At 41.3% G+C, this 16680-nt stretch overlaps 1 protein-coding gene across 3 annotated transcripts; it reads left to right on the top strand.

Moving 5' to 3' along the window:
* Positions 1-652: 652 nt before the first annotated feature.
* On the top strand, positions 653-15670 carry LOC117380527 (protein FAM133-like). 3 transcript variants are annotated; one of them, XM_055226134.1, is made up of 17 exons: positions 653-747; positions 2693-2829; positions 5973-6077; positions 8432-8506; positions 12060-12156; positions 12642-12670; positions 12737-12829; positions 12912-13031; positions 13115-13237; positions 13318-13422; positions 13525-13543; positions 13640-13701; positions 13776-13835; positions 14542-14569; positions 14826-14887; positions 14962-15111; positions 15186-15670. In XM_055226134.1, exons 1-17 carry the CDS (start codon positions 729-731, stop codon positions 15339-15341), a joined length of 1440 nt encoding a protein of 479 aa, XP_055082109.1. In that variant the 5' UTR covers positions 653-728; the 3' UTR covers positions 15342-15670. The 3 variants fall into 3 exon arrangements, with proteins under 3 accessions (XP_055082109.1, XP_055082111.1, XP_055082110.1); XM_055226136.1 differs by having other exon boundaries at positions 12737-12818; positions 12910-13031; XM_055226135.1 differs by having other exon boundaries at positions 12737-12823; positions 15186-15669.
* The last annotated feature ends 1010 nt before the right edge of the window (positions 15671-16680 follow it).

The raw sequence follows: 16680 nt of genomic DNA on the forward strand, positions 1-16680 counted from the left end.
CAACGTCAAAGCGACTGTCTGTTAATATTCAATTGCTTGTCCGTGAAAAGCAGTAAATCTTTAATTTTGCGTGTAAATTAAACTTCTGTTTGCAGTGTTTTGTTTGCGAATTCAAAATAACAACTAATAGTTTTATTTTGAGGGGAAAAGCACTTCCGCGTTTCCATGACAATCCCACAACGGAAGCCGCGCTAGCTCTAAATACAGCTTTCGAATTATTTTGTGGACGGTTTTAATTTGTAAAACAGTAATAACTTACGCAGCTCGTTCCACAAATGAGTCATATACGCTAAATATAATTTGTTTTATTTATTATATCATTATTTTACTCAATTTAAGCCAGACTTCTTCACTTTTTCCTTGATTTGCTGGTTTTACAGGTAAATCTGGCTCCACCTGTTGTCTCCAGGACTGAAGCTGATTGGTCAATGCCTAAAGTGTAACTTTATAGAATCAAATGTATTACTTATGCATATGTATTTTTAGACCATTGCACAGGGTAAACTTTATTCGATTTCCTCTTAATGTAATAAAAACACAGAAGAATGATCCAGAGCAGCTCTTTAGTTTGAACTATGTCTGAGTCACTCTGGATGAACTACACACGGAAGCTTCTGCACTTGAACACACCTCCCTCTGCCTCACCCACCCCGTGTCACCCTGCGCCTCCACCCTGCGCTGTCTCACTTAAAGCGCACAGGTGGAGCTGAAGTGGCGCAGTCCGGATCATGGAGGCGCTCCCCACAGGTCTGTTTTCTGTCTTTTTTGTGTTTTTTATCCAGTCAGTGTTCTGTCTTAAACACAAATGCTCTCAGAGTTACACTCTGTTTCCTAAAGGACTGGATTTGCGTAATGTTTGTCAGTGTTAACCAAACTCTAACTGAACTTTGACAAACTTATATCAGGCTTTTATTACAAATGTTTATTACAAATGTGTTGAAAAGTTTTATTTGAGTCTCTTTCTCAGACTTAATGGTCCTTTCAGTTACAGCTGTAGGTGTGTGAATATGTGTAATCTGTGTAATCCCCTGTGTGAAGTCCAGACCGAGTCAATACAGAGGTCCAGGTCCTGAGTCAATACAGAGGTCCTAGTGCAGAGGTCCAGGTCCTGAGTCAGTGCAGAGGTCCTAGTGCAGAGGTCCAGGTCCTGAGTCAGTGCAGAGGTCCTAGTGCAGAGGTCCAGGTCCTGAGTCAGTGCAGAGGTCCTAGGGCAGAGGTCCAGGTCCTGAGTCAATACAGAGGTCCAGGTCCTAGTGCAGAGGTCCAGGTCCTGAGTCAGTGCAGAGGTCCAGGTCCTGAGTCAATGCAGAGGTCCAGGTCCTGAGTCAATACAGAGGTCCAGACCGAGTCAGTGCAGAGGTCCTGAGTCAATGCAGAGGTCCAGGTCCTGAGTCAGTGCAGAGGTCCTAGTGCAGAGGTCCTGAGTCAGTGCGGAGGTCCTAGTGCAGAGGTCCTGAGTCAGTGCAGAGGTCCTAGTGCAGAGGTCCAGGTCCTGGTGCAGAGGTCCAGGTCCTAGTGCAGAGGTCCAGGTCCTGGTGCAGAGGTCCAGGTCCTAGTGCAGAGGTCCAGGTCCTGGTGCAGAGGTCCAGGTCCTGGTGCAAAGGTCCAGGTCCTAGTGCAGAGGTCCTAGTGCAGAGGTCCTAGTGCAGAGGTCCAGGTCCTGAGGACACATTCAGTTATTTTCTGGGTTGTATTAAAACATTTGCCAATCAACAAAATGAGGAAGTGAGAGTCATGTGTGTGTCACAGCTGAAGCACACTCCTCATCACTCACACACGACAATGTGTGTGTTTACGAAACCCACAGTATAACATTAACATTATAACATTAACATTATAACATTAACATTATAACATTAACATTATAACATTAACATTATAACTTTAACATTATAACATCAACATTATAACATTAACATTATAACATTATAACATTAACATTATAACATTATTACATTAACATAAATTGAGGTTAGGTGATGGTAGAATAGTACTACAGAGGATTAAATACTGTGTTTGTTCATGTATTTGTGTTGTAGTTTGTTGCTGATTGTATCAGGGGAATATAAACCTGCAGGAGAATAAATCATAATGGTCTGGTTTTATTTAGACACATTGACCTTAAAAACAGTAAAGATGTTTTGGTTCCAGGTTAGAGTCAAAATACTAATATCCCCCTGTCGTCCCTGGACAGACTGATGTTAAATAAGAAGAACAGTGTGGGGTAAATGAAAGACCTGTGAAAATATGATACACACATCGAATACAACACACCTCACTCCTTAAATACGACATTTCTAAAAACACTGAGTTCACCCCCCCCCCCCCCCACACACACACACACACACACAACCATAACAGTTTATTCACACACAGTCACTCTATTTCAGATACACAGATACACTTTCTTTCATTCATTGGTGCAAACTCACTTTAATATTAATCATTTCTTTGTCACATGTGCAAACTTTTGTAAACTTGTGCCTGTTTTAATCTCATTTGGCTTTAATTCTTCCACTGACTCAGAGCAACAATCGAGAAACACAATTTAGTGAAAGATAATCTACTAAGTCTACTACACTGAAAAAAGTGCTGCTTCTACTACTACTACTACCACCAGTACTACGACTTCTGATCCCAGTACTTTGATTCTTGTATCACTAATACTTCCTGTTTCTTGTGGTATCTGCAGGTGGAGGAGACGGTGCTGCGGTGGAGCCCACAGCTGTCGTCACCTCTGAGGCGGTGCAGTCTCCAGCAGAAGGCGCTGGAACCGGAGACACTGTTAAAGATGAGTCAATGTGTCCCATAGCAACGAGAGATGGACAGGTCAGACTACATGAATACTTTAGTCAGATTCTGTGAACGTGTTAAACATTCATGGATCATTTTATCTGTTCATTCATTCAACAGGTTTAGTCCTGGTTTAGTCCTGGTTTAGTCCTGGTTTAGTCCTGGTTTAGTCCTGGGTTAGTCCTGGTTTAGTCCTGGTTTAGTCCTGGTTTAGTCCTGGTTTAGTCCTGGTTTAGTCTCATTTTAGTCCTGGTTTAGTCCTGGTTTAGACCTGGTTTAGTCCCGGTTTAGTCCTGGTTTAGTCCAGGTTTAGTCCTGGTTTAGTCCTGGTTTAGACCTGGTTTAGTCCTGGTTTAGTCCTGGTTTAGACCTGGTTTAGTCCTGGTTTAGTCCTGGTTTAGTCCTGGTTTAGTCCTGGTTTAGACCTGGTTTAGTCCTGGTTTAGTCCTGGTTTAGTCCTGGTTTAGTCCTGGTTTAGACCTGGTTTAGTCCTGGTTTAGTCCTGGTTTAGTCCCGGTTTAGTCCCGGTTTAGACCCGGTTTAGTCCTGTTTTAGTCCTGGTTTAGTCCTGGTTTAGTCCTGGTTTAGTCATGGTTTAGTCCTGGTTTAGTCCAGGTTTAGTCCTGGTTTAGTCCTGGTTTAGTCCCGGTGTAGTCCCGGTTTAGACCCGGTTTAGACCTGGTTTAGTCCCGGTTTAGTCCTGGTTTAGTCCTGGTTTAGTCCTGGTTTAGTCATGGTTTAGTCCTGGTTTAGTCCAGGTTTAGTCCTGGTTTAGTCCCGGTTTAGACCCAGTTTAGTCCTGGTTTAGTCCTGGTTTAGTCCTGGTTTAGTCCTGGTTTAGACCCAGTTTAGTCCTGGTTCAGTCCTGGTTTAGTCCTGGTTTAGTCCCGGTTTAGTCCTGGTTTAGTCCTGGTTTAGTCCTGGTTTAGTCCAGGTTTAGTCCTGGTTTAGTCCCGGTTTAGACCCAGTTTAGTCCTGGTTTAGTCCTGGTTTAGTCCTGGTTTAGTCCTGGTTTAGTCCTGGTTTAGTCCTGGTTTAGTCCTGGTTTAGACCCAGTTTAGTCCTGGTTTAGTCCTGGTTTAGTCCTGGTTTAGTCCTGGTTTAGTCCTGGTTTAGACCCAGTTTAGTCCCGGTTTAGTCCTGGTTTAGTCCTGGTTTAGTCCTGGTTTAGTCCTGGTTTAGTCCTGGTTTAGTCCTGGTTTAGTCCCGGTTTAGTCCCGGTTTAGTCCTGGTTTAGTCCTGGTTTAGTCCTGGTTTAGTCCTGGTTTAGTCCTGGTTTAGTCCCGGTTTAGTCCTGGTTTAGTCTCATTTTAGTCCTGGTTCAGTCCTGGTTCAGTCCTGGTTTAGTCCTGGTTTAGTCCTGGTTTAGTCCTGGTTTAGTCCTGGTTTAGTCCTGGTTTAGTCCTGGTTTAGACCCAGTTTAGTCCCGGTTTAGTCGTGGTTTAGTCCTGGTTTAGTCCTGGTTTAGTCCTGGTTTAGTCCTGGTTTAGTCCCGGTTTAGTCCCGGTTTAGTCCTGGTTTAGTCCTGGTTTAGTCCTGGTTTAGTCCTGGTTTAGTCCTGGTTTAGTCCCGGTTTAGTCCTGGTTTAGTCTCATTTTAGTCCTGGTTCAGTCCTGGTTCAGTCCTGGTTTAGTCCTGGTTTAGTCCTGGTTTAGTCCTGGTTTAGTCCTGGTTTAGTCATGGTTTAGTCCTGGTTTAGTCCAGGTTTAGTCCTGGTTTAGTCCTGGTTTAGTCCCGGTGTAGTCCCGGTTTAGACCCGGTTTAGACCTGGTTTAGTCCCGGTTTAGTCCTGGTTTAGTCCTGGTTTAGTCCTGGTTTAGTCATGGTTTAGTCCTGGTTTAGTCCAGGTTTAGTCCTGGTTTAGTCCCGGTTTAGACCCAGTTTAGTCCTGGTTTAGTCCTGGTTTAGTCCTGGTTTAGTCCTGGTTTAGACCCAGTTTAGTCCTGGTTCAGTCCTGGTTTAGTCCTGGTTTAGTCCCGGTTTAGTCCTGGTTTAGTCCTGGTTTAGTCCTGGTTTAGTCCAGGTTTAGTCCTGGTTTAGTCCCGGTTTAGACCCAGTTTAGTCCTGGTTTAGTCCTGGTTTAGTCCTGGTTTAGTCCTGGTTTAGTCCTGGTTTAGTCCTGGTTTAGTCCTGGTTTAGTCCTGGTTTAGACCCGGTTTAGTCCTGGTTTAGTCCTGGTTTAGTCCTGGTTTAGTCCTGGTTTAGTCCTGGTTTAGTCCTGGTTTAGACCCAGTTTAGTCCTGGTTTAGTCCTGGTTTAGTCCTGGTTTAGTCCTGGTTTAGTCCTGGTTTAGTCCTGGTTTAGACCCAGTTTAGTCCCGGTTTAGTCGTGGTTTAGTCCTGGTTTAGTCCTGGTTTAGTCCTGGTTTAGTCCTGGTTTAGTCCCGGTTTAGTCCCGGTTTAGTCCTGGTTTAGTCCTGGTTTAGTCCTGGTTTAGTCCTGGTTTAGTCCTGGTTTAGTCCCGGTTTAGTCCTGGTTTAGTCTCATTTTAGTCCTGGTTCAGTCCTGGTTCAGTCCTGGTTTAGTCCTGGTTTAGTCCTGGTTTAGTCCTGGTTTAGTCCTGGTTTAGTCCTGGTTTAGACCCAGTTTAGTCCCGGTTTAGTCGTGGTTTAGTCCTGGTTTAGTCCTGGTTTAGTCCTGGTTTAGTCCTGGTTTAGTCCCGGTTTAGTCCCGGTTTAGTCCTGGTTTAGTCCTGGTTTAGTCCTGGTTTAGTCCTGGTTTAGTCCTGGTTTAGTCCCGGTTTAGTCCTGGTTTAGTCTCATTTTAGTCCTGGTTCAGTCCTGGTTCAGTCCTGGTTTAGTCCTGGTTTAGTCCTGGTTTAGTCCTGGTTTAGTCCCGGTTTAGTCCCGGTTTAGTCCCGGTTTAGTCCTGGTTTAGTCCTGGTTTAGTCCTGGTTTAGTCCTGGTTTAGTCCCGGTTTAGTCCTGGTTTAGTCTCATTTTAGTCCTGGTTCAGTCCTGGTTCAGTCCTGGTTTAGTCCTGGTTTAGTCCTGGTTTAGTCCTAGTTTAGTCCCGGTTTAGTCCCGGTTTAGTCCTGGTTTAGTCCTGGTTTAGTCCTGGTTTAGTCCTGGTTTAGTCCTGGTTTAGACCCGGTTTAGACCCGGTTTAGTCCTGGTTTAGTCCTGGTTTAGTCCTGGTTTAGTCCTGGTTTAAACATTCATGGATCATTTTATCTGTGCAGTGGATTCACTCGGTCGATAGTTCTCTGTCGTCGTCCGACAGCGAGGACGAGGGCCTAGGCAAGAAAGACAAGAAGAAAAAACTCAAAAAGAAGAAGAAGAAGAAGGTATGTGATTAATGTCTGCAGAAAGTACTTTACTACTACTACTACTGCTGCTAGTACTACTACTAGACTCCTGTTACCACGACGGCCCCAGACCAGGTTCATCACCTTCATGATAATTACACCAAAAACACTGATCCAGCTGCTCATTATGATGCTACAGTTTTGTTTTTTTTTATTAGATTTTGTTAATTTTACAAGATTAACAAGAAAAGTAAAGACAGAGAAAACAAAAAACTAAATCATTAGCCTCAGTGTCTCGTCCATATTCTACTTTTGCTCATATAATGTTCATTTTTCCCATTTTTTTCTTCATTTGCGCCTCTTTTTTCCTGTGGTTTATTATTGATGCCTCTAATCCTTTAAACACACACACGTTGTTCTTGTGTTGGTGATTTTTTGGCAGCTGATGACCTCATGAAGTTCAGGTGTCAAAGAGGCTGAATATCGCAGTACATGATCCTGCAGTTTTAAGTATCAGCTGAAACACGATATCGAGACTGAAAACATCAGTAACGACAGAACGGCTCTGTGTGAATAAAAGTTCAAACATTATGAGACTTTCTGGGCGACTTCGACCTGGAAAAGGCTCAAACTGAAGATCTGCTGAACTGATATTTGGAGCCGATACCTGATTCAGCTCATTTTCAGTATCGATGCTGATCCGATACCGATATCACACGGGTTCATCCCTGATACTGCCTCATGGATCAGTACAGACGATACAAAGAACAAGATCTGTCCAGACTCAACAGTTTTACTCGAGTCTGGACTTTCTAATAATATGAATTAAACCTCTAAATGAAAAACCTCTGCTCCAACAGCTTTTCTCACGTCACATTTGATCGTTTGTTTCACATTTGATCGTTTGTTTCACATTTGATCGTTTGTTTCACATTTGATCGTTTGTTTCACATTTGATCGTTTGTTTCACATTTGATCGTTTGTTTCACATTTGATCGTTTGTTTCACATTTGATCGTTTGTTTCACATTTGATCGTTTGTTTCACATTTGATCGTTTGTTTCACATTTGATCGTTTGTTTCACATTTGATCGTTTGTTTCCAGTGTTTGTGCAGCTTATCGAGGCGTCTCTGGGTTGGTCCAGTGTAAAAACAGCTCCAGATTCATTTGTTTATAATGTGACGTTTGTAACACTCAGAGATAAACGCTCCAGAGTCAAAGGTTAAATGTGACAATTCACCACAACTTTATTCATTCTTACATCAGTTTGGTCCAAATTGAGAAGAAATAAAAACATTGACTGCAGTGGCCAACAGAATGTTTCATAAATATATTTTCATTACACTACAGTCATTTTGGAAATATTTATTTGGTATTTGCATTTTTAAAAGCAAAGAAAAGAAAGTGTATTTGCACATCACAAATGTACACAAAGTAACTCAAAGTACTTTACAGAATAAGAAGTACATTTACATCACAGTACAACAAATACAACAAATCAAGTCATGAATAATCACAAATAATCACCATAAAATTAACATTAAAGGAGAAAAGTGCAGAATAAAACAGAACAGAGTCTGGATTTAAACATCGTCAAAGTCGAGGCCTGAGTCACATCTACAGGAAGAGAGAAGGTTTAAACTGAACAAAACTCAAACACTGATTCAACAGGTTTAGTCCTGGTTTAGTCCTGGTTTAGTCCTGGTTTAGTCCTGGTTCAGTCCTGGTTTAGTCCTGGTTCAGTCCTGGTTTAGTCCTGGTTCAGTCCTGGTTTAGTCCTGGTTTAGTCCTGGTTCAGTCCTGGTTTAGTCCTGGTTTAGTCCTGGTTTAGTCCTGGTTTAGTCCTGGTTTAGTCCTGGTTTAGTCCTGGTTTAGTCCTGGTTCAGTCCTGGTTTAGTCCTGGTTTAGTCCTGGTTTAGTCCTGGTTTAGTCCTGGTTTAGTCCTGGTTTAGTCCTGGTTCAGTCCTGGTTTAGTCCTGGTTTAGTCCTGGTTTAGTCCTGGTTTAGTCCTGGTTCAGTCCTGGTTTAGTCCTGGTTTAGTCCTGGTTTAGTCCTGGTTTAGTCCTGGTTCAGTCCTGGTTTAGTCCTGGTTTAGTCCTGGTGTTGGTTCATGTAACATGTCGGAGCGTGTGTTTTGTGTGTTTTGTGTGTTTTGTGTTTTGTGTGTTTTGTGTTTTGTGTGTTTTGTGTTTTGTGTGTTTTGTGTGTTTTGTGTTTTGTGTGTTTTGTGTGTTTTGTGTTTTGTGTGTTTTGTGTTTTGTTCAGTCGTTCTGTGTTTAAACTGAATCTATGAGTAATTCATTCATTTAACATTTTTTTTTCATTTTTATCTCACAGAAAAAGTACCTCATGTAACGTCAAGAAATAACGTCCTGCTTTTTGTTTTTCAATAGGACTCAAGCTCCTCCTCCTCCTCCTCCTCCTCCTCCTCCTCCTCCTCCTCGTCTGACAGTGACTCCGACTCTGAGGTCAGTTCTGTTTTTGTGATGTTTTTGTTTATTGTGGCTTTTTCTATAATCTTCAGTTTCATGTTTTATTATTGAGAAAAACACATGAGCTCGCCTCTCCACAGATCTGATCTGTGATTTAAATAAGTGATCCTACTACTATAGTAGTACTATAGTACTACTATAGTAGTACTATAGTAGTACTATAGTATACTATAGTACTACTATAGTAGTACTATAGTACTACTATAGTAGTACTATAGTACTATAGTAGTACTATACGGAACAAACAACAACTACTACTACTATTACTGCTACTGCTACTATTAATGCTTCTACTACTACTACTACTACTACTACTACTACACTACTACTACTATTACTGCTACTACTACTATTACTGCTACTACTACTACTACTACTACTACTACTACTACTACTACTACTACTACTACTAATACTACTACTACTACTGCTACTACTAGTCAAAGTTTGGACACACTTTTTCATGTATCTTCGTCTTTTCTTCCATGACTCACTGAAGACACTTCAGTCTGAATTTGTGGAATGTAGTAACAAAAAAAACTAAAAATAATAACTCAAAACTTGTTAATAATAAATAAATAATGACGACTCTTTACTTTGAGGCAAAGCAAAAGGAGCAGGTTTGGATTAAGATTTAAATATAAAATATATTTTTAAAATGTTGAGTTATTTTCCTTTTTGCTCCTAATCGTCCACGAGACGAGTGTTTATAAAATGTGTAAAGTATTAAACTTAAGAGAAAAAAACATGAATGAGAGAGAGTTCAAACTCCTGCCTGGTGTCTACTACTACTACTACTACTACTATTACTACTACTACTACTAGTACTACTAGTACTACTAGTACTGCTACGTTTTACTGCACTTTCTTTTCTGTTTCTTCAAACTTCTTCAAACTGTTTCCTTCAGTCATTGTCCAGGGAACTGTCTCAGAGAAAGTCCAATGTTTTTAGTTTAGTTTTACTTCTACTTAAAGACAGGTCGTACATAAAGTACTTTTACAGTACTTTTACAGTACTTTTACTCAGACTTTATTCAGAAATATGCACAAAATGTCCCGTTACTCTCAGCCCGGACGGCCCAGTGCTGCTGGACAAAGATCCAGTTTTTCAGGTGATGTGGTTTTGAAGATAAATGTGCGGCCACCGCCCTCTGGTGTGACCGGCCCACGTCAGGACCGGCCCACGTCAGGACCGGCCCATTTCACTGACAGGACCGACCCGTGTTAGCTCTTTAGAACTTGTGCAATACACACAGCACTTTAAAAGTTGTAGTAACCCTCCTGAGTTTATGTTTTTGGCTTCTGTCCTGCCCTGTGTGTATGTGACTGTATTTTGTGTGTGTGTGTTTTATGTTAAATGTGACATCAGCCTGTCCAGGGACGACAGATGGAAACAGCCTGTGGCTAAAATCTGCACATTTACATATGTGTCTTATGTTCATTCATATGCACTGTCCCTTTTCTAAATAAATAAATAAATAAGTGGACCGGCCCGTGTCACTGGACCGGCCCGTGTCACTGGACCGGCCCGTGTCAGCGGACCGGCCCGTGTCAGTGGACCGGCCCGTGTCAGGGGACCGGCCCGTGCAGACACATTCTGACACATTCCTGAGTGTCACTGTTTAAATGGAGTTTAAATGGGTGTGTGTGTGGTTTCATATCACACACACGCCCATTTTTACATTTCTGACACACACTCGATCAACAAGAATGCAGACAATGTGTGAGTGTGTTCAGGGTGCAGATGTGTGTATGGGTGTGTATGTGTGTGTACGTGTGTGTGTGTGTAGGTGTGTTCAGGCTCGTCCCCTGTCTCAGCTGGTTATAAAACGGGACTGTTCATGTTTCAGAGTTTTCAGTTCAGTGATTTCCTCCTGCCTCATTATTTTGACTATTTGACTTTATCCTCCAGAAATCTGAAAAATGCACTTTTCCCTCGACTTTTACTATTAAACTCAAGCTCTTTATAAATCAGTGTGTTTTCAAACACAGGTGTGTGCAGAGGGTGTGCGTGCACAGTTTGTCGTGTCGTTTTGTGATACAGTTGTGTTGCTGTGTCGCCCTGTGCACGACTCGTCTCCTTCTGTTTTTTATTTGTTCAATTACAGACATTTTTATTATAAAAAGGACAATTTGTTTGAATCACCTGTTTGTTTTATGGAGTCTATAAATACAAAGAGAACAACACACAGAGTCTATAAACACAAAGAGAACAACACACAGAGTCTATAAACACAAAGAGAACAACACACAGAGTCTATAAATACAAAGAGAACAACACACAGAGTCTATAAATACAAAGAGAACAACACACGGAGTCTATAAATACAAAGAGAACAACACACAGAGTCTATAAATACAAAGAGAACAACACACAGAGTCTATAAATACAAAGAGAACAACACACGGAGTCTATAAATACAAAGAGAACAACACACACAGTCTATAAACACAAAGAGAACAACACACAGTCTATAAATACAAAGAGAACAACACACAGTCTATAAACACAAAGAGAACAACACACAGTCTATAAATACAAAGAGAACAACACACAGTCTATAAATACAAAGAGAACAACACACAGTCTATAAACACAAAGAGAACAACACAGAGTATATAAATACAAAGAGAACAACACAGAGTATATAAATACAAAGAGAACAACACAGAGTATATAAATACAAAGAGAACAACACAGAGTATATAAATACAAAGAGAACAACACAGAGTATATAAATACTTATAGTTACTCAGATTTGGTAAACGATCAAATATTCAAATATGTCTCAGCAGTATTTCATCTCAAAGACACAAACCTCCTTTGAAGAAAGTGAGGCTCAGATCTGAGCCAGAGAAAATAAAATTTCCATACTCAGACCCAAAGCAAACAAAAGAAACAAAGAGAACAATAGAGCGAGCCAGGAGGCCAAAAGGCAAAGCAAGTTTATTTGTACAGCACAATTCATCCACAAAGTAAATCAAAGTACTTAGAAAATAAGAAAGACATTAAAATCACACAAATCAAAACATAAATAATCACAAATAATCATCATAAAATTAACATTAAAACAGAAGAGGCAGAGTATAAGTAAATAAATAAAATAAATAAATAAATAAATAAATAAATAAATAAATAAATAAATAAATAAATAAATAAATAAATAAATAAATAAATAAATAAAAAAAATAATACAAATAGGTGAGTAAATACCACTAAGAGCTGGTTATGTTCAGTCTCAGGCACAGTGCTCACTTAGTGTAGTCTTTAGCGCCCCCTTCAGACAGATATAAGGCAGTGTCCAGCAGGAATCTGACCACAACTGAAGAAGAGACTTGGACGAACAGAGAAACGTTTTCAGTCTAAAACTTTGTGTCCAGTGACAGATTTAACTTTGTCTTTTCCTCTGGATCAGACCTGACGACTGAGGGACACACACATTTATCACATAATCACAGTTTTGACATAAAGAAATAGAGTTTTCCTGGTTGAATTTATGCTACAGTTTTGTTTAATGTCCCGCTACAGGATGACAAGAAGAAGAAGAAGAAGAAGGACAAGGACAAGGAGGAGAAGAACGATGGAGAGTCGTACGTTTGGGAGACTGTCATAATCACTCAGGACGGTGAGACGTTTAAAAACCTGTACAAATCTCCACGTGATGCAGCTTTTCTGAGCTCGGCTGGAGTTTATTGGTTCATCTGTTGGAACAATATTGTCCCTGTGTCTCGTCCCACGTCCCACTGTCCATTTTGTGTCAGTAAAGACAATGAGACACAGCACATGAACCACAGACTTTATGGTTTGAGGGCTGCTGCTGCTCAAAGTAAAATAACCAGACACTGTATTAATGTTTATTTGTGAAGAAGGTTAACTTTTTTACATTATGTTAAGTTTAGCGGCTTGAACGCGGCTTTATGGAGTTAAAATGTGTCAAAATACAAATAACATGAGAGAAAAAACAACAAAAATGAGCTTTTCACACACTTTTTCTGAACGTTAGTGTCTCCTGCAGAGTTTCAGATACATATTTGTGTGGATCCATGTTGTGAAATATTTTTTTATTGTTTAATTTATTTAACTGAAGTCGTTTGTTGTTGTTTGTTGTAGGAGACAGAATAGTGCAGCAGTCTGTCAAGGTGAGACACGTTTAAACCATGTGTGTTTTTGTTTAACTGACGTCTAACTGTGATTAAACTCTTCAGGAACCTGGAGAGAAAAAGGAGAAGAAGAAAAAGAAGAAGAAAGACAAGAAGAAAAAGGACAAAAAGAAGAAGAAGAAGAAGAAGAAGGTTCATGTTTGTGTTAGCTGCAGCGTTAACATTTAAATCAGATGTTCTTTGCTTTAATAATGTGCTTTATTATTTTTATCTCTCCCAGGATTCTTCTAGCTCCTCCTCCTCCTCATCATCATCATCGTCCGACAGTTCATCCGACAGTGAGGACGACAAGAAGAAGAAGAAGAAGAAAAAGAAGAAGAAGAAGAAGAAAAAGAATAAGGTATCACATTTAAAGTTCTCACAGTGAAACCGTTCAGCAAAACTCTGAAATCAAATGTATTTATTAAACTTTATATTTGACAGGACTCGAGCTCCTCTTCTTCATCCTCTTCATCATCCAGCTCCTCCTCCGACAGCGACGACGACAAGAAGAAGAAGAAGAAGAAGAAGGACAAGAAGAAGAAGAAAAAGAAGGACAAGAAAAAGGTGCATATTGTCTCTGGAAACACAAACGTAACCACACAATTATTTAAACTGAAATGTTTTTGGTTTGTTTCTTCATCCAGGACTCGAGCTCTTCCTCTTCATCCTCCTCATCTTCATCTGACAGTGAAAAGGACAAAAAGAAAAAGAAGAAGAAAGACAAGAAGAAGAAGAAAGACAAGAAGAAGGTAAAATGTTTTGTTTGTTCAGACGTAAGTGAAGCTTAAATCACCTCCATGTGTAAATGTTTTGAACCATTAGTGACTATTTTTCTGATTTATTTATAACAGAAGACGCCCTGTGCAGAGGGTGAGTCAATAAACAGAAAGAATCAAAAATCAGAATAATCTGGACCTAAAGACTAAACATTTATTATATTTATATTGTAATATTTGTGTTGTTTAGACGGTGAGACTCCAGGACCGAGCGTGGACACAGATCAACACATGTATGAAGTTGTTAACGCGGTAAATTCACACGTCACTTCATCTAAGATCATAAATAAATCAAATACAGAAGGTTAAATGTCGTCTGGTTTCAGGTCATTGCACTTCTCAAAGCGAGAGATGAATTTAAAGAGGGTTTGAGCGGCGACAAAAAGGTAAAATGTTTAGTTTGTTTGTCGATGTTCAGTTGTGACGTAAAACTGCAGCGTTTCAGACACAGTTTGACTGAAACGTAAAATAATCCTGGACTATTTTAACGACTAAAACACAGACACATGTCTCAGTGTAAATGTGATTTTCGCTCGTTACATAATTGTTCGTTGCCTGTTTAAGTCTCTTTGTGTTTCTTAATTTCTTATGATTTTGTAGTGTGTTTTTCTGTTTTAATTCATAGAAGTTCTTCATATTCTTTCCTGTATATTTTTGTTAGGTGAGAATTCTTGTCTGTTTTTTTGTAAATATATTTTTCATAGTTTTGCTCAGTTGTTTTGGTTTTGCGTCCCAGAGCCTTTAAATAGCGTGAGTCCGGCGTGCTCTCGCTCTGTCCACGCGCCGCTCTCCGCCACTCTCCATCAGACTCCTCCAGAGCGCACACGTTACTCCACGTGCTCTGGGTCTGGCGCTGCCCCCTGCTGGTGTCTCCACGCCGGGTGGGGCAGGGGCAAAGTTGTAAAAGTAGAATAAAACATTTACGTAAATGTATAAAACAAAAGAACCTAAACTCAGAAACCAAAAATAACAAATGACAAGTTTTGTGTCTTAAAAAATCTGGTCACAGCCGATTAAAATCTGACTGTTCAACCTGTGATGTTTATGTGGATGTTTTTATAAATGAGTGACTATTTCTCTGCTGTATTTCAGGATGAACAGAAGGAGCTCGGTGCAAAAGGTGAGTTTGTTTCTATTCATGCTTCAAACTGTATTTTCTGGACTTTGTTTGAGTGACATTGGTTGTTTCTCTTTTCTTTCCTTTTATTACAAAAAAACTCCTGAAATGTTTTATTTCCTAATTGAGACACATAAACCTCCACTGCACATGTGTGACTTTATCAAACAGAACAACAGAAAGAATCAAAAATCAGAATAATCTGGACCTAAAGACTAAACATTTATTATATTTATATTGTAATATTTGTGTTGTTTAGACGGTGAGACTCCAGGACCGAGCGTGGACACAGATCAACACATGTATGAAGTTGTTAACGCGGTAAATTCACACGTCACTTCATCTAAGATCATAAATAAATCAAATACAGAAGGTTAAATGTCGTCTGGTTTCAGGTCATTACAGTCCTCAAAGCAAGAGATGAATTTAAAGAGGGTTTGAGCGGCGACAAAAAGAAGAAGAAGAAAGACAAGAAGAAGAAGAAGGACAAGAAGAAGAAGGACAAGAAGAAAAAGGACAAAAAGAAAAAGAAGGACAAGAAAAAGGTGCCTATTGTCTCTGGAAACACAACAAACATAATCACACAAACTGAAATGTTTTGTTTTGGTTCTTCATCCAGGATTCGAGCTCTTCCTCTTCTTCATCATCTTCATCATCTTCATCATCATCATCCTCCTCCTCCTCCTCCTCATCTTCATCTGACAGTGAAAAGGACGAAAAGAAGAAGAAGAAGAAGAAGAAAGACAAGAAAAAGGTCAAATGTTTTGTTTGTTGATGTTCCATCAAAATGATCAAACATTTGTGACGTAAAACTGCAGCATCTGAGACGTCACCTCCAGACAACGATCAATAAAATGATCCATGATCATTTATCAGTTCATTAGTTTGAGACAACACGCACCAACATGCACCAACACGCACCAACACGCACCAACACGCACCAACACGCACCAACACGCACCAACACGCACCAACACGCACCGGTGCGTGTTGGACTCAGGGCTGCCCTTTGTCACCGGTTCTGTTCATTATATTTATGGACACAATTTCTAGGCGCAGTCAGGGGCCGGAGGGGGCCTGGTTTGGGAACCACAGGATTTCATCTCTGCTGTTTGCAGATGATGTTGTCCTGATGCTTCTTCGAGCCAGGACCTGCAGCACTGGGGCGGTTTGCAGCCGAGTGTGAAGCGGCTGGGATGAGAATCAGCTCCTCCAAATCCGAGGCCATGGTTCTCGACCGGAAAAAGGTGGTTTGCTCTCTCCGGGTGGTGAGTCTCTGCCCCAAGTGGAGGAGTTCAAGTATCTCGGGGTCTTGTTCACGAGTGAGGGAAGGATGGAGCGGGAGATTGACAGGCGGATCGGTGCAGCGTCTGCAGTGATGTGGTCGCTGTATCGGTCCGTTGTGGTAAAGAAGGAGCTGAGCCGGAAGGCGAAGCTCTCGATTTACCGGTCAATCTACGTTCCTACCCTCACCTATGGTCATGAGCTTTGGGTAATGACCGAAAGGACAAGATCGCGGATACAAGCGGCTGAAATGGGCTTCCTCCGCAGAGTGGCCGGGCGCACCCTTAGGGATAGGGTGAGGAGCTCGGTCACACGGGAGGAGCTCGGAGTAGAGCCGCTGCTCCTACACGTTGAGAGGAACCAGTTGAGGCTCGGACATCTGCTCAGGATGCCTCCTGGACGCCTCCCTAGGGAGGTGTTCTGGGCATGTCCCACCGGGAGGAGTCCCCGGGGAAGACCCAGGACACGCTGGAGGGACTATGTCTCTCTGGCCTGGGAACGCCTTGGGGTCCCACCGGAGGAGCTGGAGGACGTGTCCGGGGTGAGGGAAGTCTGGGAGTCCCTGCTTAGACTGATGCCCCCGCGACCCGGCCCCAGATAAGAGGAAGAACATGGATGGATGGATGGATAGTTTGATACATTTCTCACCTGAGGCACAGACTCTCCTCCACCTGCAGAGGGCACCACCTTTTTCCTGTGGAGAACCATGTCCTCAGATGTGGAGGAGCTGATTCTCATCCAGACACTTCACACTGGGTCAAACTGCCCCAGAGCTGCAGGTCCTGAAGCATCAGGACGACGTCCTCTGCAAACGTCTTTACAGCTTAAAT

This window comes from Periophthalmus magnuspinnatus, chromosome 13, assembly GCF_009829125.3.
Source record: "Periophthalmus magnuspinnatus isolate fPerMag1 chromosome 13, fPerMag1.2.pri, whole genome shotgun sequence".
NCBI lineage: Eukaryota > Metazoa > Chordata > Actinopteri > Gobiiformes > Gobiidae > Periophthalmus > Periophthalmus magnuspinnatus.